This window comes from Mus caroli, unplaced genomic scaffold (genome assembly GCF_978045245.1).
Source record: "Mus caroli unplaced genomic scaffold, Mus_caroli_1 scaffold_1, whole genome shotgun sequence".
NCBI lineage: Eukaryota > Metazoa > Chordata > Mammalia > Rodentia > Muridae > Mus > Mus caroli.
The window spans coordinates 159,638,463-159,663,750 of NW_028227256.1; the positions used below are offsets into that span (position 1 = coordinate 159,638,463).

A 25,288-nucleotide genomic window follows, 5' to 3' on the forward strand; every position below is an offset into this window, starting at 1 on the left:
ACGATGAAAAGACCAAACCTAAGAATAGTAGAAATAGAAGGGGTGAAGATTCCAAGTTTAAAGGGCCAGAAAACATCTTGAACAAATTCATAGAGGAAAATGCCCTCACCTAAAGAAAGAAATGGCTATAAATGTACAAAAAGCCTACAGAACACCAAATGGATTGGACCAGAAAAGGAAATACTCCCACCACATAATAATCAAAAGACTAGATGTACAGAACAAAGAAAGAATTTTAAAAGCAGTACAGAAAAAAGCCAAATAACATATAAAGACATACCTATCAGAATTACATCTGACTTCTCAGCAGAGACCCTAAAAGCCAGAAAGTCCTGGACAGATGTCCTGCAAACCCTAAAAGACCACAGATGTCAGTCCAGACTACTATACCCAACAAAACTGTCAATCACCATAGATGGAGAAATCAAACTATTCCATGACAAAACCAAATTTAAACAGTATATTTCTACTAATCCAGCCCTACAGAGGATACTAGAAATTAAATGCCAACATAAGGAGGGTAACTATACCTAAGAAAACACAAAAAATTAATTATCTCACAACAAACCCAAAAAGAAGAGAAACACACACACACACAGCACCACTTCCAACAACAGAATAAGAGGAACTAATAATAATTGATCATTAATATCTCTCAACATCATTAGACTAAGTTCACCAATAATATGACATAGGCTAGCAGACTAGATAGATAAATAGGATTCATGGTTCTGTTGTATACAAGAAACACACGTCATCAACAAAGATAGACACTACTCAGAGAAAAGGCCTGGAAAAAAGGTTTTCTAAGCAAATGGTCCCACAAAACAAGCTGGAGTAGCAATTCTGATATTTAATAAAATAGACAACCAAAAGTAATCAAAAGAGTTGGAGAAGGACACTTCATACTCATCAAAGGAAAAAATGCACCAAGATGAAGTCTTAATTCTGAACATCTATGCCCCAAATGCAAGGGTACCCACATTCATTAAAGAAATTTTATTATATCTCAAAACACACATTGAACCCACACAATAATAGTGAGAGACTTCAACATCCAACTCTCACCAATGGACAGGTCATCAAAACAGAAACTAAACATAGACACAATGAAACTAACAGAAGTTATAAACCAACTGGATTTAACAGATATCTATAGAACATTTCACAAAACCACAAGAATATACTTTCTTTTCAGCACCTCAGTGTACCTTTTCCAAAACTGAGCATACAATTGGACACAAAACAAGCCTCAACAGACAAAAGATTGAAATGACCCCTTGCATTCTATCAGATCATTACAGACTAAGGCTGCACTTCAGCAACAACAGAACCATCAGAAAGCCCACATATTCACGGAAATTGAACAACTCTCTATTAAATAATAACTTGGTTAGAGAAGAAAATAAAGAAATTCAATGAAAATGAAAGCACAAGATACCCAAACTTATGGACACAATGAAAGTAGTGTTAAGAGGAAACTCATAAATAATTTTCCCTTCATAAAGAAATTAGAGAGATCTCATACTAGCAACTTAATGGCACACCTAAAAACCCCAGAACAAAAAGAATCAAACATACCCAAAAGGAATAGACAGCAGGAAACTGTCAAACTCAGGACTGAAATGAACCAATTAGAAACAAAGAATCAAAAGAATCAAGAGCTGGTTCTTTGAGAAAAGCACCAAGATGATGAGCCCTTAACTAAATTTACTAAACAGTACAGAGACCGTATCCAAATTAACAAATTCAGAAACGAAAGGGGAGACATAACAACAGAAAAAAATAGCCAGGACTTATTACAAAAGCTTATACTGAACAAAACTGGAAAATCAACAAAATGGATGATTTTCTTGACAGATACTACGTACCAAAGTTAATTCAAGATCAAGTAAACTATCTAAACTGTCCCACAACCCCTAAGGAAATAGAAGCAGTCATTTAAAACCCCCAAATCCAAAGAAAAAAAAACCAACCAACCAACCAACTAACCACCACCAACAACAGCAAAACACCTAGGGACAGATGATGTTAGTGCATAATTTGACCAGACTTTAAAAGAAGAGATAATACCAGTCCTCTGTAATCGATTCCACAAGATAGAATCAGAAGGAACACTACCTAAGTTATTCTATGAGGCCACAGTTACCCTGATACCCAAACCACACAAAGACCCAACAAGAAAAGAGAAACTCAGACAAAATTCACTTAAGAACATCGACATAGAAATACTCAATAAAATTCTCAGAAACCTAATCCAAGAATACATCAAAAACACCATTCACCATGATCAAGTAGACTTCATCCCAGAGATGCAGGGATGGTTCAATATATGAAAATGCATCAATGTAATCGACTGTATAAACAAAGTCAAAGAAAAAAAATCACATGATCATCTCACTAGACACTGAAAAAGTCTTTGATAAAATCCAGCACCCCCTCATGTTAAAAGTCTTGGGGAGATTGGGAATTCAAGGCATATACATAAACATAATAAAAGCAATATACAACAAACCAATCACCAACATAAAATTAAATGGAGAGGAACTTGAAGTAATCCTACTAAAATCAGGGACAAGACAAGGCTGCCCATTCTCTCCTTATCTACTCAATATACTACTTGAAGTTCTAGCTAGAACAATAAGACAACAAAAAGAGATCAAGGGGATACAAATTGGTACAGAAGAAGTCAAAGTATCAGTATACTCAGATGATATAATAGTGGCCCCCAAAATTCTACCAGATAATTTCTACAGCTGATGAACAACTTCAGCAAAGTGGCTGGATATAAAATTAACTCAAACAAATCAGTAGCCCTCCTTTATACAAATGACAAATGGACTGAGAAAGAAATTATGGAAACAACACCCTTCAAAATAGCCACAAATAATATAAAATATCAGTGTAACTCTAACCAAGCAAGTGAAAGATCTGTATGACAAGAACTTCAAGTTCCTGAAGAAAGAAATCTAAGAAGACTTCAGAAGATGGAAAGATCTCCCATGCTCATGGATCAATAAGATTAACATAGTTATAAATGGCCATTTACCAAAAGCAATCTACAGATTCAATGCAATTCCCATCAAAATTCCAACACAATTTTTTTTTACAGACATCAAAAGAGCAATTTTCACCTTCGTATGGAAAACCAAAAAACCTAGGATAGCTAAAAACAATCCTGAACAATATAAGAACTTCTGGGGCAATCAACATCCCTGACCTCAAGCAGGACTACAGAGCAGTAGTGATAAAAACCACATGGTATTGGTACAGAAACAGACAGGTTGATCAATGGAATAGAATCAAAGACCATGAAATAAACTCACACACCTTTGGACACTTAATTTTTGACAGAGAAGCCAAAACTGTACAGTGGAGAAAAAGCATCTTCAAGAAATGAACCTGGTCTAACTGGCAGTCTGCATGTAGAACAATGTAAATAGATCGATATTTGTCACTCAAGTCCAAGTGGATCCAGGACCTCGACATAAAACCAGATACACTGAATCTAATAGAAGAGAAAGTGGGAAAGAGCCTTGAAAGCATTGGCACAGTAGAGATTTTCCTCAACAGAATACTAATGGCTCAGGCTTTAAGATCAACAATTGACAAATTGGGACCTCTTGAAACTGAAAAGCTTCTGTAAGGCAAAGGACAATATCAATAGGACAAAATGGCAGCCTACAGATTGGGAAAAGATCTTCACTAACCCTATAACTGACAGAGGGCTAGTATTCAAAATACACAAAGAACTCAAAAAGTTAGACTTCAAAAAACCAAATAACCCAATTAAACAATTAAAAATGGATACAGGGATAAACAGAGAATTCTCAATAGAGGAATCTTGAATGGTAGAGAAGCACTTAATTCAGTACATTTAATCATCAGGGAAATGCAAATCAAAATGACCCTGAGGTTCCACCTTACACCAGTCAGAAACTCAAGGGATAGTACATGCTGGCAAGGATGTAGAGAAGGGGAAACAATCCTCTATTGCTGGTGGACTGCAAACTTGTACAACCACTCTGGAAATCAATATGGCGATTCCTCAGAAAACTGAAAATAGTTCTACCAACACATCTAGCTACATTGCTCCTGGGCATATACCCAAAAAACTCTCTACTATATCACAAGGACACATGTTCCACTGTGTTCATAGCAGCCTTGTTCATAATAGCCAGAAACTGGAAGCAACCTATCTATTCCTCAACAAAATAATTAATACAGAAAATTTGGTTCCTTTACACCTGGAATACTTTTCAGCTATTAAAAACAAGGGCATCACGAATTTTTCAGGCAAATGGATGGAACTAGAAAATATCATCCTGAGTGAGGTAACCCAGACCCAAAAAGACATGCACGGTATGTACTCACTGATAGGTGGATGTTGTCCAAAAAGTACAGAATATTCATGATATACCCCTCAGACCCTAAGAAGTTAACCAAGGAAGGTCCAAGCAAGAATGCTTAAATCCCACTTAGAAGGAGAGACAAAATAGTCATGGAAGGCAGAGAGAGGGAGGGACATTGGTGTAAGTGGGAAGGGGGAGGGGAATGGGGGGCAGGATCAAGTATGAGAAGAGCCAGGAGAGAGGCCCAGAGGGCCAAGAGAACTAAGGGAAATACACAGCTGCCAGGGGTGGGCGCTGGGGGGAATCTCTAGGAAGTTCCAGAGACTTGGGATGTGGGGAGGCTCCTAGCACTCAATGTGAGTAACCTTAACTGAAATGCACAACAGTGGGGGATATGGAACCTGAAGATACCACCTCCAGTAGCCATACAGTACCCCCAGTGGAGGGATGTGGACACCAACCCACCCACAAAACTTTCAACCTGAAACTGCTTCTGTCTAAAGGAAATGCAGGTCAAAAATGGAGCAGAAACTGAAGGAATAGCAGACCAGTGACTGGCCCAAGTTGGGATCCATCCCATGGGCAGGCACCAATCCCTAACACTATTACTGATGCTATGTTGTGCTTGTGCACAGGAGTCTACCATGGCTGTCCTCTGAGAGGCTCTATCCAGCAGCTGACTGAGACAGATGCAGATACTCACAACCAAGCATTGGATAGAGATCAGGACCCCTATGGAAGAGTTAGGGGAAGGATTGAAAGAACTGAAGGAAATGGCAACCCCATTGGAAGTTAGTGTCAACTAACCTGGACCCTGGGATCTCCCAGAGACTGAGCCACCAGCCAAAGAGCTTGTCTGAAGCCTCCAGCATATATGAAGCACAGGACTGCTTTGTCTGGCCTCAGTGGGATAGTATGTGCATAATACTGTAGAGACTTGATACCCCAGGGTGTGTGTGTGGGTTCTTTGGGTGGGGGGTACCCTCTCAGAGGCAAAGGTGACCTAAGGGAGCTTTGGGGGAAAACATGACATGAAAACATGTGAGACCCTTGGAAAGGACAGAGTGAGCTGGAGGAAGAAGAGGAGGAAGAAAAAGAGGAAGAGGAGGAAGAGGAAGAAGAGAAGGAGGAGGAGGCTATGTAACAATCACAACACTTCAAAAGACAATATGCAAAATAAAAAAGGGACAGAGAATGGAATTTGCTTAGAAAAATTTAAGAGGCATCATAGAAACTATGTCTTCCATTCTCTGGCTCCAAGCAGAGTAGGCATTACACCAGAAGTACTTACTCTAAAAGACAACATACCTGTTGGAATATCATTGTAGGAGTTTAACTGCTGCACTTGCGAATGAAGGCTCACCTCTCTGATGGAAGAATCAAGAGAACGCATGCATCAGTTGGTTAGAGTCTAATGAAAGAGAATTGGGTCTTTATACAGAGAGCAGGGTGAGGTGCACCGTGGCCTTGCACCAGGGCAAGAGACTAAACTGTCCAAACACCATTTACTCTCAGGAGCTTTTCCTCAGTAGTACCCTCGTGAGTTTTGATAAAACCTTTATTTAAACATATATTATTCTACTATAAGAACATGTAGAGTCTAAAACTAGTAAGGATTTAGGATTTTTTTTTCTTTTGTTTTTTTGAGACCGGGTTTCTCTGTATAGCCCTGGCTGTCTTGGCACTCACTCTGTAGACTAGACTAGTCTCAAACTCAGAAATCCGCCTGCCTTTGCCTCCCAAGTGCTGGGATTAAAGGCATGTGCCACCACTGCCCAGCTTGAAATATTTAATTTTCATAAAAAGTAAGAAATCTTCCAATTCAGTCAATTTACCCTTGAAAATCAAAACTAAGGAAACATTTTAGTTAGAGACTTTGTGATGTTTCCATTCCTCTGTCCCAGCAAGGCTGTGGGGGTGACCCTTACTCCAAATACATTCAATTCCAAAACATCCTAGATTGAGCTAAACTGCTTAATTCCTCAAGACTTACAATTTGTTACTATTTGATGAACTTGCCAGCAATGTTTCTTAACTTATGGGTCATGACCCCTTTGGAGATGGCATATCAGATATCCTGCATATTAGATATTTCTACTGCAATTCATAACAGTAATAAAATGAATTAATTTTATGCTTGTAGGTCACCACAACCCGAGGAACTGTATTAAAGGGCCATAGCATTTGGAAGGCTGAGAACCAATGTAGAAGGCTAGCTCTACATTTTAATGTGTCCACTTCCAAAAAGATCTTCTGAGGTTGCTTTGTTACCAAAATATATGGCTGGCCTAAACAAGTTTTAATTCAATTGTCACTGGAGGCCTCACTGAGGTGAAGTAAAAAGGACGCAAAATCCATCCATTGTCCATACTGCGCATGCAATCGGCAGTACTTTCAGGAATGAATAGTTTAAGATCTGTGTGTTCTACCATTCAACACATAAGAATGTGTGTCTCCACCCTTTCTGTCTTCCTCTCTCCTTCATTCCTTACATTCATCAACTATTAGCTCTTGTGGTGGCTCCAGTTAAAATCACTTAGAAGCAGGAGGGCTGGGGAGAAGGCTTGGTGATTAAGAAGGCTTGCTTCTTCCAGAGGAGCCGGATCAGTTCCCTGTTCTTATGCTGGGCTCACATACTTCAGTTCCCGACTATTCAAAGACTTTTTCATCTCTGCAGGTGCAACCCCCCCATTCCCCATGACATACACAAACATGAAGATAAAATATATCTTTTTAATAGGGGAAAGGGAATTGTTTCGATGGGGACAGTGTCACTGGCTATATGTGTGGTGACAGTTAAAAAGTGTAGAGATTTTATAAGCAGCAAACAGAGCCAAGTCCATATTTTACAGTCACTCTAAGGAGGTATCAAATTGAAGTGTTAGGCTTTCTTTCATTATGATGAAAATGAAACCAAAACCAAAGGTTTGGGAGAAATTTAAGATCAATCCATTTTTAGCCACAGTTTAAAGGAACAGGAAAGATTTGCTTAAAATAAAAGCAATGAATGATTTGGGGATTAAGTGCTTTACTCAAAGTGCAAAACTTTCTGAATAGGCCAGGGTAACAGGATTCAATGTCTCTGCGCAGAAGAACCCACTTTTGCTCAGAAAGCATTGATTCAGAGATCCCTATTTAAAGTTTGCAAAGAGTATTTATCAGAATTACTTTTATCATGATAAAAAAGTATGAGTAAATGTTATTAGTGTTGGAACTTGGACTGCCGGGACACGTGTTTCCTCCATGGCCTTTGTGTACCCAAGCCAGCACTGGTACACCATGTCAGTGCACCGGACTGTGTTGCAGTCTGGAACAAAAGGTTGTGATGTTGTAAAAGCAATCAGAACACTTGCTTCCGAGCCACATAGGGTTACAGAAAGACCAATTAGCTTTTCCCATCTTTTTCTATATATAAGGGAGAGAATTAAATGTTGCCTTGGGGCCCTATATAACTCCTTTGTGAAGGGGACTCTATGCTCACATTCCATGGTCTATCATAAGGCTTTCAGAATATTGATGCCTGAGCCAGAGCGAGTCCATATTTGCTGTTGTTCTTATTATTGTTGCTTTAGTTACAAAACAATGAGTTTTCTTATGATTTTTTCATACATGCATAGCATCATATTTGGGTCTGTTTTTTTTTTAATTGAAGTTTTCATAATGAGAACATTTGCGTGTGCGCGCGCGCGCGCACACACACACACACACACACACACACACACACGCCCTCAACTCCTTCCATGCTCTTCCTAGAGTTTTAAAAGATAAAGTAAGAAGTAAATTCTTTATGGCTAAAAGGCAAACACAGGAAAAAGGTTTAAGAACCTTGCTACCTGCGATTTGACTAGACTTTCCTTCTGTGGTTGTATTCTGTTATGTTTCTGTTGCACTGCTGCAAACGACAATCGAAAGCATAAACAGGATTTGAGCTGCTGGTAGGTGACAGAGGATGCCTGGAAGTCAGGAAATCATGTGCTGTCACTCATATGTTGTGAATCAGATATATATCATCTACAGGAGAATGGTTATCTGCCAGAGGGTGAGGAAGACATTTCCTCCCCTACTCCTTGGACTGTTCTTACGTTGGTGGAAAGGAAGGTTGTGCTAATAGTAACTTAAATAGTCACTCACGTACAGAAGTGGAGTAACTTCTTTATGAAGTGTGACTCCATTTCAACAGAAGTTAAAAGCACTATGAATTTCACCCTCCAGGTGTTTTGTTTACTGTCCTTTCAGTCCGAATCCTGTGTCCCAAAGAGTTAGAACCAGAACTTACCTTATAGCCCAGTTTACATCTTTGACTCACCTGTGATTCACAGAATTCTGGGAGGATGGTTTCTGATGGTCGGGTATTATGAACATTTTTGGCTGTACCTGAGAAAGAAAGCCTGATTCAGTACATTGGCTTAACTACATTGTGACCTACACAGTGGACCTTAGCAACCCTGAGTTGTGTCTGATACTGTTCACATATCCTCTTGTGACTCTCCACTCCCCCTCTCAGGGAAGCCATCTGTGCCTTCCACACATGGCGGGCTCCTGGTGCTTCTCTTCCCCTGGTCTAAAGACCTGCTTTCTCTGAGTTTGAGGCCAGCCTGGTCTACAGAGTGAGTTCCAGGACAGCCAGTGCTATACAGAGAAACCCTGTCTCGTAAAACAAAAAAACCAAAAACAAAACAGAACACTCATAAAACCTTGGTGCACTTCCTTGCTTAATGATGTCTGGCTTTCCTGATCAACATTCATCTTCAGGAGGAGATGTGCTACATACAGCTCTACACTGCTGTGCTTGTATTTCTAGCTCCCACATTGCCCATTTAAGACAGTTTCAAGATTAAATTACTGAGCAAATGATGACAGCTTGAAGCATGTTTGAAAATGTGTGCCTTTCACCCAGACTAGAATCCGTACAGAGCCACGGGTTTCTCTAGCTAGGAAATACCACACCCTAAGCTTTAGATTTGACACCAGCACTCCAGACTGGTTCTTTAAGGAGAATACACATTCACTCAGCACCTCCCCACCAAATGCTTATCCCTAGGTCATTGAAGTGACATTTACAGAAATACTGGTGTAGGTGTTCTTTTGGCCTACTCGCCAATAAAATTGTAAATTGTTCGGTGTCCAGTACCTCTAGAGGTGCCTGAAAATAGAAAAGCCAATGCCAACTCTACCAGTTTTAGTCAGATTGTTATTCGGAATCTTCGGCTGAGGAAAAATGGAGGGCAGGGGGGAGAATGGGAGACAGGATGACCAGGAGACCAGGAGTACCTGGAGACAGTGAGGGTAGCAAGGACTTCAATGAGAACATAGGAGGGGAGATTTCTAGACACATGAGAGGCAAGAGATGATGCCAGAAAAAGACCTTGTCACTTTCCAAAATTTCATCTATGATTGGCTGTGCTCCACAGAGGGTGGGGCAGAGAACTATCGACCACCTGCAGAGTTGCATGAGCCTTGTTCTAAAGCCCCTCACTCAAGCTGCTAGTATTTTATACACAAGGATGGGTCTAGGGGATGCACAGACCAAAGCTGCCAACAATGGCATTTTTGTTTCTGAGACAAATTGCATCAGGGTGAACCTAGTCATTCTCTTCCCACCTTTATTGATTTTCTTAAACTTGTAAGTGTACAGACTTATGGTCATAATTTGATATATGTGTATAGTGTAATGATAACTAAATCAGGGTAGTTAAATATTTCTCTGTCCTTACACAAGTTTTTACAATGTGACAAACATACATTTGTACTAATTTATTTAGCGCAGTGAGCTCACTTTGACACTTGACACTTTCCAAATCATTGGTTTGTATTTGTAGTCCCTCAGCTCCTTATTTCTATGGACACATAAAATAATAGGTTACCATGAACCGCAGTCATCCCACTGTGCTAAAGACTCATACTTGCAGGACTCAGTACGCCCATCTATGCATTGGCTCCCACTAGTCAGCTTATCCTTTCCCAGCCCCAGCTTTTAATGATCTCTATTATACATCCTGATCAGCCTTTTAAGAAAAAATCCTACGTATGAGAAAATAGTTAATATGTGTGTTTCGGAACCTCACGTATCTCCCTTAGTTAGCTCAGTGACGTCAGTCTGCAGGTTTTTGTTGCTGATGAGAAGATGCTCTGCTTTATGTGGCTGAGTAATATTCCACTGTGCATTCTCCACCCATCCTCTATCCTCTCATGGCCTCGCAGGCCTCAAGGTTGGACACGTATCTTAGTTATTGTGAATAACATGGTAATCAGCGAGCACGCTCAAATGCCTTGTTGATAAGCTGGCATCGGTTCCTTGGCTATATAATAGAAGATGAATGGTTAGGTCATGTAGAGGTCCTACTTGGAGTATTTTAGGAGCTACCGTGCTGTGCTGTTCTCCATAATGACTAATTCCCTCCCCTTATCACCAATATACAAACATTCCCTCACAGATTTTGCCAGTATTTGTTACTTAGGGACTTTTTGATAATTATTCTAATCAGAAGATGATTGTGTGTTTGACTTCCTACTAAAGTAGAGTTTTCTCCCATAAATTTGCTCATTTCAATTTCTCTCTCATTCTATATGTGGATTTTTTTAATTATTGAAAATTTAAGTTCCTTATATATTCCAGACATTAGCCTTTTGCAAAAGAGTAGTTCACAACCTGCCCGTTCTACAGCTGTCTCTTCACTCTGCTCTTTTGTTGTTTGGGGTTTTAGCTTGTTATATAATCTCACGCATTTATGTTTATTTTTGTTTTCTGTTCTTGGGTGTCTTACTCTGTCCTCCAAATCAGAGCCTATATAGATATCTTAAGTATGTTCCTGTTTCTTCCTAGTAGGCTCTTGATCTGCTTTCTGGTTTTGGAAGGTAAGAGGAGTCAGGTTTTTCTCTTTTCCCTGTGAGTACCTGGTTTCCTGAGAACTGTTCATAGAGAGACTGTCTTTCCCTCTAGTTCCCAATTCTGGCTTCTTTGCTGAGAATCCAATATCTGTAAAGCGTGGAGTACTCTGCTTTCTGCTTGTCTATGGGTCTGCTTCTATGCCAACACCTTTCTATTCCGATTACTATAGCTTGTCCTGTATTTTGAAGTAAAACAACTGTTTTTGCTCAATATAACTTTGGCTATTCAGTTACTTAAGTTTCCATATGAACTTTACATTTTTTCTAGGTTTGTTTGGAATGTTATTAGCAGTTTGATAAAGATTGTGTTGAATGTGGAGTTTGGTGTAAACTTCTCTCATAGTATTGCTGTTGTTATACTCTATATATTTTGGTATATATATATATATATATATATCCATTATCAGTTGCTTAAAATTTTGGTAAATCTTTTTTTATTTCTTCAATAGTCTTTTGCTTGCTCAATAGTATGCTGGCATGCTTCCATGAATTTATACAATTTCTGAAATGTCCTTTTTTGAAAGAGTTCATTGTATTATGCCCAGAAAAAAAAATACATCCAATTATTTCAATAATCTATTGCTTGCTCAATAGTATGCTGACAAAGTCTCTTCCACTCATAGAGGTCTTTACGTCCTCCCCAACGATCACTGAATAAGCTGCTAAGGAAGGATGGTGCCACAGAAGTACAGCAGTTCACCAGTTCCTTCCCTTGAAGGATCCTGCGTAGAGCAAGGGTGGCATTTCAGACTTGTTTTCTACCTTTCTGTAGTTTCTCAGCCAGCTTTGACAGCAGTAGAGAAGAGTTTCTAGGCACTGTTGTGTTGGAAGACTGTCTTTGTGGCAGCAGTGAAGCCATGGCCTATGTGTCTATTCCTGTCAGGCCTAAGCTAGGGCAAGGGGCAAGGAAGAGGCCTTGAGAAAGGATCTTCTCAAGTCCCAAGGGTGCCTGTGGGTGGTGGCCAGTTTATCCCCAAGGTCAGGGCATTCTGCGTGTGATTCCAGAAATGGAACCAGGAGTGATCCCAGTCCAGACCACAGTCAACATTCACACTGAACACTGTGGTCCCCGGTGTGCGGGGAAACCAAGAGATGATAACATGGAGGGCAGCACTTGCCAGAATTCACTCAGGTCACGTTCACTGATCACAAGGCTCAGCCTTCCTCCTTATCTAATTGGTCCCCATGCTCCCTTATCCATTAACCCTTTGTCAAGCCTCCTTAAGTCCAAGGAGATTTGGTGGATATCAGACTTAAAAAGTGGTCCTTCATCAGCTGTAATTAACCATTAGCTAAATCACCCTTAACCCTTACTCTGACCCCAATACCATGCTACCCTAATCCTAATCCTTAAATTAACCCACATCCTCCTTCTGATCTGTGATCTCCCCTACATCAGGCCTCTTTTCTGTAGTGACTCTGACATGTGGCAGCGCTGTCTCCTTGTTCCTTTCAGATCTCCTGAGAGACTTCTTTTCCCGTAACATTCCTCCTTACTAATATTTTCCATTACAAATTATAGCTATCTGGCCAAGGGACACTCCTGGCTGGCTGCAACCACTATAGGACCTCTCCCCAGCCTTTTTTGTTTTGTTTTGTTTTGTTTTGTTTTTGTTTTTTTTAACTGAGGCTCAGACTGAATTAGTGACAAATTCCAAAGGAAGCAACTTGTTTCATAATTGTAATAATGCAGATGACTTGGTGTGTGCCGGAGATGTCATGGTGAGAGAAGAAAGCCCATAGCTCTTGGAGTCTCTATAAGTATGTAGCTAATAACAAGCCTCAAGTGGCTTATCTCATCTCTTCACCTCTGGTCCGCCTACCCTGGTTTGTTTTCTGTTCCTTGAAATGGAGAAAGTTGCTAATATTGTACCAGTTGCCCTCAGGATCCATGGCCTCATTTGCCAGCTCAGTCACAGCCTTTTTTATAAAGGGCTCCATCACAATTTCTTTGTACAGAGCTCCTGGGGAGGCAGAGAAGCTCTGTACCTGGGAATGCACATACACTTGTCTGTCGGCCTTTGCCTACCGTTTTCACTTTTTGATATTCTCGACATGTAGAGCACAGTTGCTTGTTTCTGGGCGACAGGTTTTCATGCTCATTCTTTCTAGCCTATGGGGAAAAGGGACAGAGATGAGTGAGGAGAGGGTAAGATACCCAGGGTGTGGAAAAGGTTAAAAGTAGGCAAAAGAGGGGATTTTTTTTTTCTTTCACAAAAATGAAATGGATACTCCGATTTTTAGCTCTCCAGGGTAGTTGCTGAATCTGGAATTTGCTGCCATTAATAGGTTCTGAAAGGGCTAAAGCAGGAGGGGGCAACTATAGACAGGGTGTTGGTCTCAGTACTGCTGTATACAGTGATATACAAGGACAGCTAGCAGGGGACCAGAGACTAAAATCCAGTACAATCTCTGTCATTTAACCTGTGCATATATGGCAATCGGGCTGTATTTCCCCATAGGTTTCCCCCATTTTTAAGTAACTTCCACCAAATGGCCTGAGAACCTTTGACTCAATGAAGACTTTCCTCTAAGTCTTTCCGGAGGTTCCTCCAGGTAGCCTCCTTTGTATCAATTACTTAGCTCTGTTCAACTTTGGCTCCCTAGCATCCATGATCCACCAAAACTTGGCACTTCTATAATTGTGCATTAAGCCATAGTTGAATTGGGGCTGGTATATGTCTTTTGAGTTCCCTTCTTTGGGGAAGAAGTCAAAGCAACAGCTAGTGGAAAAAGGATGGGGCTCCCTTCTGTCCACTGTAAGGGCTGCTTTTCTGTCTGACTTCATCTATACAAAATGGGAGAGAGACTAGAAGCATGTATACCTTGAACAGAGGCTCTAATGTACATCTCTGGCAGAGGATCCCTTAGGAGGCAGATGAGAACTTGAATTTAAAATTACATTTGGAGATTCTATCTAACCCCTTGCCATGCACACTGACATCAGAGAGATCTGATACACCCACAGAAAGTGTAGAACACAGGCAAGAAGAACACCACAGTGACAAACAGACAATGGCTATCAACTTAGCTTTCCCCTTCTAGTTGACCTCTGTATGTCCTGACTCATTCCTGTTACCCTGGGAGGTATGGGAGACAGGAGAGGTTGAACACGTTTACCCAGCGTGACTAGTGTGCACCGAAGGTGACCTTTGCCACACTGATCTGCAAGTACTTTCATCCTCTGGAAGAGACATGGTGCTTGGAGTTTGAAGACTCAATACTCCTAACAAAAGTTGGCCTCTTCTGACAAGTAGTTAAAACTGTTGCAGGATTTTCCCTGTCCAATTACATTAGTGCAGAGGAGGTCTGTGATTGAACAGGGAAAAGGGAGGTGGAGCTAAGAGTTGCAGAGACAGAGTGTCTCAGGGGAGAGAGGGGAGGAGAATGGAGGCAGACACGACCCAGCGTGGCTGGAAGCAGCCACAGGTAGTTATGATATCATAAGGTTAGAATAATTGGAATAAAGCTTTTATCATTATCAATTGGCTCTGAAATTATTGTATTGGCATCTTGTAAATTGTGATTTTATTGATTGGTTAACTATAAGATTTAAGAGTTTTAATTCTACCAGGTAATTGGGTGTTGTGATGGCTGACTATGGGGTGCGTGGGCATTGTGTGGTAGCGAGAGGAACTTAGGGTGTGGGGCACTGGAGCGTTGGTGGACAGAGAGACCTCCGAGATGAGATCACCTGGCTGAAGCTCTGTGGCCCACCGATGTCGGCACTAGTGCGGGAACATGCTGGTTTGCTTTTTAAATATTTCCCTGCAACATAAAATATACTTCATCTTAATAGGACTCGACAAAGAATTAACTCAGTATTATTGTTGAGGTGTGGCAAGTGCAAGCATGAGTGTGAATGAGTAGATTCGGTAATTTAACAACCAGCATGTATTGTGTGGTCACTATATATGAGGTGGTGCCCTATGGGTCTATAACTAAGACAACGCTCGCAGGAGGAGATGAAGCTAATACAGATTCACCTCTTCTTTAGGTACACTGAGGTCAACAAGACCTCATGTCAAGTTGCTCACCCTCCAGCAATCGGAATCTCAAGAGCATGACTGTGTTTGTATTAGCGACTTTTCTCTGTTCTGTGACAAAATGCTGGACAGAAACAAGGAAGGAAAGGTTTACCCTGGCTTACAGTTTTAGGGACTCAGCCCATCCTGATTTGAGAGTCATTTGGTCCATGGCAGCAAGAGCTGATAGTAGCAGCGTGTTCACATAATAGTGGACCAGGAGGTAGACAGCTCCTGCAGAAGCAGGGGTAGGTATAACTCTCAAATCCAGGCCCAAGTGCTCTTACTTCAAGCTGGGCCTGACCTTCTAAAGGACCCACAGCCTTTCACTTAGTATCGTAGGCTGCAGATGACATGCTCAAAACATACATTTCCGTGGGATCATTTTGGATTTGGACTCTAGCACTATTGAAGGTACTATAACTGCTGGGCATCCCAAAGCTCAAGAAGCATTGCTGAGCACTGGGAGTAACGAACAGAGGACAGGGTCTGAGAAGAGAAAAATGGCAAGAGGTGAGTAGATAGGCTCCTCTGTGTGTGTGTGTGTGTGTGTGTGTGAACAAGAGGATGGGAGGGGATCCCAGGTCCAGAAAACTGTATGCAATAGCCTAGGAGAATAAGCAAGCAAACCTTCTTCTGGTGGTTGGGAGGAGGCTTCTGCAAAAGAGGGCTCTCTGTGTATGTTCCCTAGGTTTGAGCTGAACCAGCTCTCTGCCATGTCTTCCCAGGCTCTCTAGAGGTAGCCTACCCTGTAGCTCCTCCATCCATTACCTGCATTTTTGAGGGGCAAACATATTAGTGAAATCCCCAAGCTACAGTTACTAACAACTCTGGCAATGCTCATATAGTCCAGTAACAATAGTGGCTACCATCCTTTGGCATGAAAAGGATAAAAATATTCTTTGGATTCTTAATCTGTCCTTGCTAACGCAGTGTCCTCTAAGACACAGCTTTCCTTTCCCCATTGCTGTGATAAAATACACTGACCAAAGCAATTTAAGGGTTTTTTTCTCTGGCTCATAGTTCCAAGGTACACAGTCAATTATAGCAGAGAAGTTAAGATGGCAGAAAATGAAGCAGTTGGTCACACGGCATTACAGTCAAGAAGCAGCTCAAGAAATGCTTGCGTGCTAGTGCTCAGTTCAGGATCCCCTCCCCAGGAAATGATGCTACCCACAATGGACAGATCTTCCCATCTTAATTAGTATAGTGGACAAAGGCTAGTCTCCCAGTGAGCAAAACCTATTCTTGGCCATACGGCAGCTTGGGCTCACGATCAGCCTGTCTTGTTTCCAAGAAGAGCTGCTCTAGTCCTCTTTTTGTTTTTTGTTTTTTGTTTGTTTTTGTTGTTGTTGTTTTTTCAAGACAGGGTTTCTCTGTATAGCCCTGGCTGTCCTGGAACTCACTTTGTAGACCAGGCTGGCCTCGAACTCAGAAATCCGCCTGCCTCTGCCTCCCAAGTGCTGGGATTAAAGGCATGCACTCTAGTCCTCTTTATTTGGAGGGTAAGTAGGCTCAGAGTTACAGAAGGCAGCTGTACTAGGCAAATCTAAAGCTGACGTAAATCATCTTGGATTCCATGTTCAGTAGGGCTCCTTTCCTCTGCTCCTTTCCCTTTCTGATCCTTCCTTCTTTCCCAGTCATGGAATCAAGGCCTCTTGTGCCTGTTCCCTTCCCCCATTCCCCTCTTTCCCTACAGCAAGCATAGCAGCAGCAGCAGAGGGAAAACTGGCCAGGCTCATAGCCAAGCTTCTGGTGATGCCACCTCCCCAGCTAGAGACACTGAAGTGTTACTGTGTCTCTTATTTCCCACACAGCTGTCTTCAAGACAGATCCAAGGGGTAGTGACAACAACCTGTTGAAGGCCTAGCAGAGGTGTAGCCAGATGTCAACCAGTCCCCAGATGTTGAGGGGTCCTCTTCATGTTTCACAGCTAGAAGATCTTATTTTAGGGCAGTGTTTTCTGAGGTTCCTAAGAGCTGGCTCATGGCCCTAGATTTTGACTTTTTTTTTTAAATGCTTGATAGAGAACCTGAAGTTTGCTTCATTCCACACACACACACACACACACGTTTACATAGCAGAAACTATAAATGTAAGCACCAGATGGCGATTTAAAAAACAGACCACACAACCTTGACCTGATTGTGACTGAGAATTTGCCTGTGTTCTTTTTGCCTTTTGTCATGTCTTTCCCTTTCCTGTGTTCTACTCCGGATTGAGCTGGCAGAGATCTTCCTGGTTTCTTTTCTCATTAACCCAGTGATGAAATAGTAGCCCTGAAAGACTAAGAGACTTGTCTGGTAACAAACCCACTTAGCTTCAGTGGGATGGGCATTTTTGTCTTGTTTTGTTTTTATAAAAGGGTCAGAGACAGATAACCCCTCTTTGTCAGGGAAAAGGGATGCTTAAGAGTCCACTTTATCCCTATACCCTTTAAAACTGAAAGGGGAGTCAGGGGACTATAGTCACTATTCCAGAAAATTCATAAAGTAATTATGTAGAATTAATAACATAGAGGCTTTCCCCCTCTATCTGAAAATATCGATAGTTTCCATCACAGAATAAGTGTAAATATGTTTTCAAAAGTCCCCCTACTATTGGCTAGGAAAAAATGTTAAGCACACACAAACGAACCAGGCATTTACCATCCAGGTTATTAAACTTTAGTTCTGTGACCATAATAATTTTACAACAGTCATGCTCATTATTGTAAAATTATTTTTATAATTGTATATAGTTGATAAATATAAACAGAAAAAGGACTTAGGAGCATATGAGGTAGTTTCATGTGGCCACAACTTTCAAAATTTAGAATCCACAAGAAATAATTAGCTAAAGGGTTCTTTGTGGTGAGAAAATGGGATTCATCTTGTATTGTTTCCAAGTTGAACAATGTCTTCAGCCAAAGCTTCTTGTCCTAGGTCTGCTAAGGGCCAAATAAATAATGCTGTCATGTTTACTGTGACGTCATTAGATCTGGAAAACCAAAGTCAGATCAAAGAGAGTGGAGAGCACGTAAGGACAGGGGTTTCGAGAGGCATAATCAGTGCATAGCCTGCGAGTCCTGGCTGGTTTATACTCAACCCCACAGGTTGGCAAAGGGGGTCCAGAGCCTCTAGCTGTGGTTCCCCAGGCCACCCACGCTCTCCTGTTCCCTCTCTGTGGAATAAGTAACCTTCCTGGAACATTCATGAGGCCAATTTCTACTTGACAGTGTGGCTAATGAAAAGTCTCTGCCCAGTAAACATTTGAGGAAATGTTTAGGCTTCATTTCTTGCCTTTATTCAGTAGTTTTCCCTTACCGTCTCTGGGACTCCATCTGCCCCCCCCCCTGGTGGGTACTATTTCAGGCCCCTCCATGCAGCCTACTCTCGGTGTCTGCCTTCCCCTCTCAAACCTGTGTCTTTCTTTGTCCTCTGTCTACTCCAGGCACACTTGCTACCTGCAGCTGCTGCAAGGCCCCTCCAGGGCACTTGAGGAATGCTATTGTGGAATTTGACAGTTCAGATTGTGCCCTTAGGCTGTTGATGGTGAAAAAGAGCTAGCCAGGTGTCAGGACCTTTGCACCAATACAGTGTCCAGTTGGCTGCAGGATGGTTAGCAGTTCCTTGGCAGGTCCCGGCCCAGGTTTAGGGAGAAAGAAAGAGTATCCACAAAACATTCCACTCCCTTGAAGTGCAACATAGTTTCTTTCTGGAAAGGAGCAGCTGCTGAGCCTGTTTACCTCACAGCATATATGTGGCAAGGACTCATAGCATACTGTAGAGGTCTGTTGTGACAGTTAAGGATCTGACTTGAGGCACAGCATGGTGCTAACACACAGACACAGACAGACAGACAGACAGACAGACAGACAGACACACACACACACACACACATACACACATCAGTGGAGGAGCAGTCCCTAGGAAGAGAAAAATGAGGGTACCATCTGTGGATTTCTCATTCTTGCTAAGAGCAGTGTACCTGGGATTTCTCTTAGATCTACCCAGAGACTGGTCTTTTACGCCCACTATTGGTCAGGCCTCTGGAAGCTGTTGCTCCTAACTGCTATCTAGTGGCCAGGCCCAGGTACTGCCGTCACAAAAGCTACCTGCTTTTTTTGGGGGGGGGGGGGGAATTCTAAATTTACATTTTTATTCAGCTTTAACCTCCTTCATAAATTACAGTTTTAAACATGCAATTACCTGCTTGCCATTTCCAAATTGATACTGTATCAGTTACTCTAAGTTCTGCATAACTAAAAGGAAGGGAACCATTTTTCCAGCTTTAGAAAAGCCTCTGCTGTGCTTTGGTGACACTGCATCCAAACCCAGAGCACACTGTCAGCGACAGTATTTGGCAGCAGAAATAGTTTAGATATTCAATGACGGAAAGCTTCTTGCCTCTGTGGCCAGTTTTCCTTCTCCTGGTCACCTAGTGTAAGTCATGGTAGCCTCCTACGTGAACTTGCTTCACGGCTGTGAGGGAGACTAATGTGGTGACACCTTGCACAGCTTGGTCCCTGATGCCCCCGTGCTGAAAGTGGTATGTCTGCTCACCATTCATTCCTGGCTTTACGGGCTCTGACCTGTGAATGTTCTTCAAGCATTTCCTGCACTTTCAGGGTCCATCTCTTGACTGATACTCCTTCCTTTGCCTGAGTCTCTTTCTGCTCTTTCTCTAAACTGGTTCCAGATTATAGGTGTTACCTTCAAGCTAAGCAGGTGGCACTTCTTCCCTCTCTTCTCACCCCTCCTCCACCTGCAATGACCTTCCCTCCCATCTTCTCGGGTACTTTGCCCCAGTCTCTGATATTTCTGTGGTTATCATCAGTTTTGTCCCATCCAGCTTGCCCCTGCTCTGTTTGTGTGGGTTGCAATTGGATTACTCATTTCTGAATTGTGTTAGAATAAATAGGAAGGGGGCATGAGGACTCCTAACAATTGCTGCTTATAGTAACTGAGTGCTAAGTGTTGGGCGAGTTGGGCGCTGGGCCAAGGGCTGTTGGAACTCTCCTTCAGGCACTGCCTTGCAACAGCTCCAGGAATCCCTGCAGTTTTTACAAGTGAAAACCATCATGACTGTCACTGGGGTGTCCCTCCTTTCCCTCTCTCCACAAGAGCTAAGAGCTCCAGCACCTTAGCTCAGCCACCTAGGTCCACACGGTGCCTCCAGGGGCCAGCAGCACCAGCTGTATTGGATTTCCGTGAGCTGCATGGGAAGGTTCTCCAGGAGTGGGTTTTGTTTGTAAAAGATGCAGGTAACCCATGGGGTTGAGGAAGAAGCTGGTTTAATGTCTCTGGAAACCAGGACCCATCCGGCTACAAGCTTTGAAGGGCTCTGACAGACTATAACAAAATTAATTTCGGTTTTTCCCTTTTGGTATTTCTAACATTATTTAGTTTTAGTGATGATATACTGGGGCACTAAAATACTTGAGTCACAATAAGGACAAATAATAAAACCTGGTTTTATGTGTGGTGATACAAATTCATTTAACTGAACAAATAAATATTCACTGAACAATGATGATGTGCCAGACACAGACTCACTTAAGAGGTTAGGAAATACATCCCCATTCTCTAGTAGGGATAAAAGAAAAAGACACAATGTCTACAAAACATCCTGCTCTCTTGAAGCAAGAGAATTAAACTGGGTTCAACGAGGACTTTCTGAGTACCTTTGATATGAAGTCTGGATTTTCAAGCAAGTGTGGCAAATACATATCCTTCTTGTATGAAGTCAGAACAATGGAGGAGTGGTACCTAGGCGAGCAATGCAAAGGGGAGTTAGAATCGTAGTGTTGGGCTGGGAGAGCCTGTCCCCAGCTGGTCCAGGGAAGGCCTGGGCACCTGCCCTGTCCTTGTCCCTGCCCCAGCTCTGCACAGATCAGCCTTATAGCTATGTTCCCTCTTATGGTTTCCCTCTTCCTTTTCTTTTTTGTTAATTTCAACTAACCAATGAGAGTCATGGGTGAGAGACAAATAAGTCAGGGGGAAGGGCTGCTCCTGAAAGCCTAAGTGCACAGAAGGAAGTGCTCCTGAGTTTGCTTCTCCAAGGTACCTGCAATGAATGCTTTAAACACTTACCAAGAACCCATCCTTCCATGCCTGGCTGGAATTCCTAGACTTTATGCCCCTGAACACTCAAACAACTCACCTCTGTCCTCCCACGCAGAGCATCTTTCACTGGAACATTCTCCCCAGTTGCTGGGAAACATGAAGATGCGACAGGGCAACACCAGTTGTCTCCACAGGCTAACCCAGCCTCCCATCAAAGATCATTTAGTTAAAGAATGAGGGGCTGAGGCCTCGGTGTGGGGTCAGAGAGACACTGAGATGGAGACATGGAATGCTGATCCTTTGCCAAGAACACCTCTCCGCTTTCGTGAGAAGGGATTTCATTGTTCATGGGGAAGGAGTGTGGTGTTCGTGAAGTGTTTGTTTCATTTCTCTTGTCACTTCCCTGGGTCCTAGGAAGCTGGGGAGATGGTCTGATGTAAATTCATCTTCGAGCTTCTCTGTTATGGGATTGGGCTGCCTCAGATTTATTATCCCCAAACCAACCATGAAAGGCAAGAAGTCTGGCTTAGACCTGCTTTGCTGTAACCTCTCACTACCCGGTGTGGGTTCAGCACAGTTCGGCCAAACTGGGAGAGTTCTTCTGGAAGCTTCATACAGCACTTCCATGTTACTTCTGGGGTGGTGTGTGTGTGTGTGTGTGTGTGTGTGTGTGTGGTGTCTCACTTCCATCACCACAGCTGTGTTTCCAGAGCTTGTTTGAAGCTGGCATATTCTGAGACATATTCCTCTAAACATCCCTTTACCTTTTTCTAGACCATTCTATTAGATCTGCTTGCCCACGGATGGGTGCGTAGGTAATACTTTGAGTTCACTGAACTATCCCTAAGAACTAATCCCCTAAGAGCTGAGGGAAGTTACTGCCAAACAAAGAGTGTGGGACTTGGAACTCTGGACAAATACATTTTGTCCTTAAAAAACAGCTATGTATCAATTCTCCTCTTTCCTTTTCTAATAAGCTATATTTCTATCCTGCCTTCTGAGAGGTGAGGGCACTCCATAGGTACTGTTTAGTCATCTCACATGTTTTATGAGGTAAGTAGGTTCATTTCTCCAACCAGACACCAAGATTGCTCCCTCAGTCTTAGCGTTTGATTGGGAAGAATTTAACTTACTACCTTAAGAAACTTCTTATCACTCACCTACATTTGGCCGGTGGTGGTGGTGGTGGTGGTGGTGGTGGTGGTGTGTTACTGCGTCCCTTTCCAGATGCTGCAGATATCCCAGTCTCCCTGACAACCCTGATCTTGACTCTGAAAGAACAGGTACCATGCCTGTCCAGTTGAGTACTAAGCCTGCCTCTCTCAAGCTCTGCTCTGCTCTCCACTCCCTGCCTTTCACCAGAGGCTCAGACAGAGAACAGGGGGGTTGGAGGCAAGATGAACATGCACTGGGATGCACATGCACTGGGATGTCCCTGGTTCAGAGGGGCATCTAATGGGCAGAGAGTACTAAAGGATGGTGGTGGTTAGCTTATTAATGTCAGGCATTAGCAATGGAAAGTTTCTATATTTCTAATTAGAAAACTGAGCGTATTTGGCCCTGGACTCAGATATCTGAGGCAACATTGACTGAGGAAGAGGGAATGTCACCTTTGGTCAGTTCTTCCATTCACTGCTACCTCCATCTGACCAACCTAATCAGTGTGGCTTCTAGCTGACTGCATGTGAGCTTATGACATAAGTCGAATTGAAAACGGATGCTAAGTTATCATTACTCACGATGACTCTTGGGGTGTTATCAACTCTTAGTGGGTATATTACTTTGCTACTTCCTAAGCCAACCTTTGAGTTTATTGAACCTCTCATTGCTCATGTCAGATAAACACACACACACAACTGAACAACATGCACTCAAATGTTTGCTCTGAAAATACACAAAGTCATCTATCAGCCTTTTGAGAACTGTTTTAAAGAGCAGACAAAGCAGACATGTGTTATGGAGGCATGGATGCACCTCATGTGGTCATTTGCTCACAGACCTAAAGATGTATGACGATTATCAACAGGAAAAAAAAAAAACCTCTTTAAGCGTGTGCTCTCTCTAGCAACCATTTCCAGTGTAAGACAAGCCTATGGAACTGCCTCTGTACCTTCCTTGCTTGTCCCCCGATTCCTTACTTCCCACCATCATCTCACAACCCACATTTCTCCCAGCGATTTATCACCACACCCAGGGACAACTTAACTATAAGGGGTGGGGGAGGTGTTGAATGAAGAACATAATTATTTTAAGTAGAAGCTGAAATGCCCCATACATATAAATCCTCAGTTTTCAAAATCAGAAATGTGTTATCTATTGGCTTTGTGAGGGGATGAGGGACCCAGGGAACTGGAGGAGGCCCCACGTGAAATACAGCTATTGCTACTCTATAAAGATGGCGTGTTATAGTTCTAGGCTTTTGATAGTTAGAATTTGAAGACTAGAAATTGAAGCGGGTGGGGGGAACTATGGAAGTGTTTTGAGTTATAGTGTCTGTGGTTGAATAGTACATGTAGAAATGAAGGTTATGGCGGCTCTCATTTCTTCTAGCCAGGCCTTTACATAGCATAACCTTTGTCTGAGAAACCCAGGGCATTTCTTTCTTTCTTTTTCTTTTTTGCACTCAACTTGGTTTCTCAACAGGGCACATGCACCTCTCCACCTTAAGAGTACAACCACTGAGCTCTGCCTCGATGGCTCTGTCCTCAGAAGCTGGGAAGTTACCTTCTGGGGATGCTCAGGACCAGTGGTTTGTTTACCAGGCTGGCCTCACTCAGCCAAGGAATCTTGTCAAACTTTGGAACAAAAGCCTACAGAGAGAGAAATGGAAAGAGATCAGGTTGCAGAGTTTATCACACTTCGGAAGAATAAATCTTAAAGTGAGTCACAGGGCCAGAGAGATGCCTCAGTGGCTAAATGCACTCCTTCCTCTTGGAGAAAAGCCAGGTTTAGTTCACAGCACCCACAAGCCAGCTCATGACTGCCTATAACTATAGCGGCAGGGGACCTAGCACCTTCTTCTGGCCTCCACAGACACCTGGAGTCAGGAGCACATATGTAGATATAATTAAAAACCAAATATTTTTAAAAAGGTTAAAATACTTGACCAGTGCTGGTATTACAATAAGCAAAGTAAGCTAACAGCAATCAATACATTGCAAACTATTTTAACACGAGAGTCCTCCAACCATAACGTGGCCAAGAACAAATAAGCGCCTTCTTTCTTTTACAGACAAAGAATTCAAAGCACAGATAGTGTGAATATGAATAAATGGGTTCATGCTTTCTGACTCTGTGTCCACACTATTTAATAGTCTCTATATTTTCAATTCTTTGAGCTTCCATCTATTTATAAATCCTGTGACACTTCCAAGACCACAGTTGAAAATCAGCAATCTCTCGTCCCAAAGGCCCTCCACCCTCATCTCTTTTAGGTGGCAAAGTCTAGGAAAGGATCCAGCTTTGGAGCCAGCCACATTTGGATATTTCTGATCTACTTGCAATTACTAACCAGCTGCCTGGCTTTGGTCAAAAACAAACTAAGGATCGCAGATCGCATTGTCTCTGTGCAAGTCAACGCACAGGAGGCTATGTGAGATCTGGGATCCCCCCCCCCCCCCCGCCCCTTTTGGTGAATACCAGAAGCCTGGTTTGGCACCCTATAGGAGGAGGGCTTGGATGCGTGGAAAGTCCCTTGGCTGAGAGCCTGTCAACACATGTCATGGTAACCTTGCAGTTACCAGTCTTCCACCAGCCCCGCGACTCTTCCTGCCTTCCACACCCCGTGAAGTAAGTCCCACTGAGGGATTTGCTTCCCAGGCTTAGCATTCCACTTGGAGCAGATTGCCCGGAGAGAAGCAATCAGTAGAGGGCAGCAGTGACCTCGCGGAGTGGCGTGTCGGGGCCGGACGCTTTGGCCGCCTAGTGCGGCGGACCCGGAAGTGCTCCTGCACAGTAGTCCCCTTCCAAGCCCGCG

The 25,288-nt window shown here is 42.6% G+C and overlaps 1 protein-coding gene across 5 annotated transcripts in view; it reads right to left on the reverse strand.

Annotated features, from left to right (window-relative positions):
- The window catches only part of CUNH1orf105 (chromosome unknown C1orf105 homolog), an 89,726-nt gene that overhangs the window by 51,562 nt on the left and 12,876 nt on the right, over positions 1 to 25,288 (reverse strand). For 3 of the 5 annotated variants that reach the window (XM_085842508.1, XM_085842506.1, XM_029481745.2), the window contains exons 1-6: positions 24,952 to 25,234; positions 24,037 to 24,122; positions 20,931 to 21,015; positions 13,270 to 13,353; positions 8,659 to 8,726; positions 5,661 to 5,719 (exon numbers count right to left, since the gene is read on the reverse strand). In XM_085842508.1, the coding sequence (XP_085698634.1) occupies positions 5,661 to 5,719; positions 8,659 to 8,726; positions 13,270 to 13,353; positions 20,931 to 21,015; positions 24,037 to 24,122; positions 24,952 to 25,140 (571 nt within the window). In that variant the 5' untranslated portion in view covers positions 25,141 to 25,234. Of the gene's footprint in view, positions 1 to 5,660; positions 5,720 to 8,658; positions 8,727 to 13,269; positions 13,354 to 20,930; positions 21,016 to 24,036; positions 24,123 to 24,951; positions 25,235 to 25,288 lie in introns of those variants that run through there. The other 2 variants (XM_029481746.2, XM_021158850.2) reach the window with 2 other exon arrangements.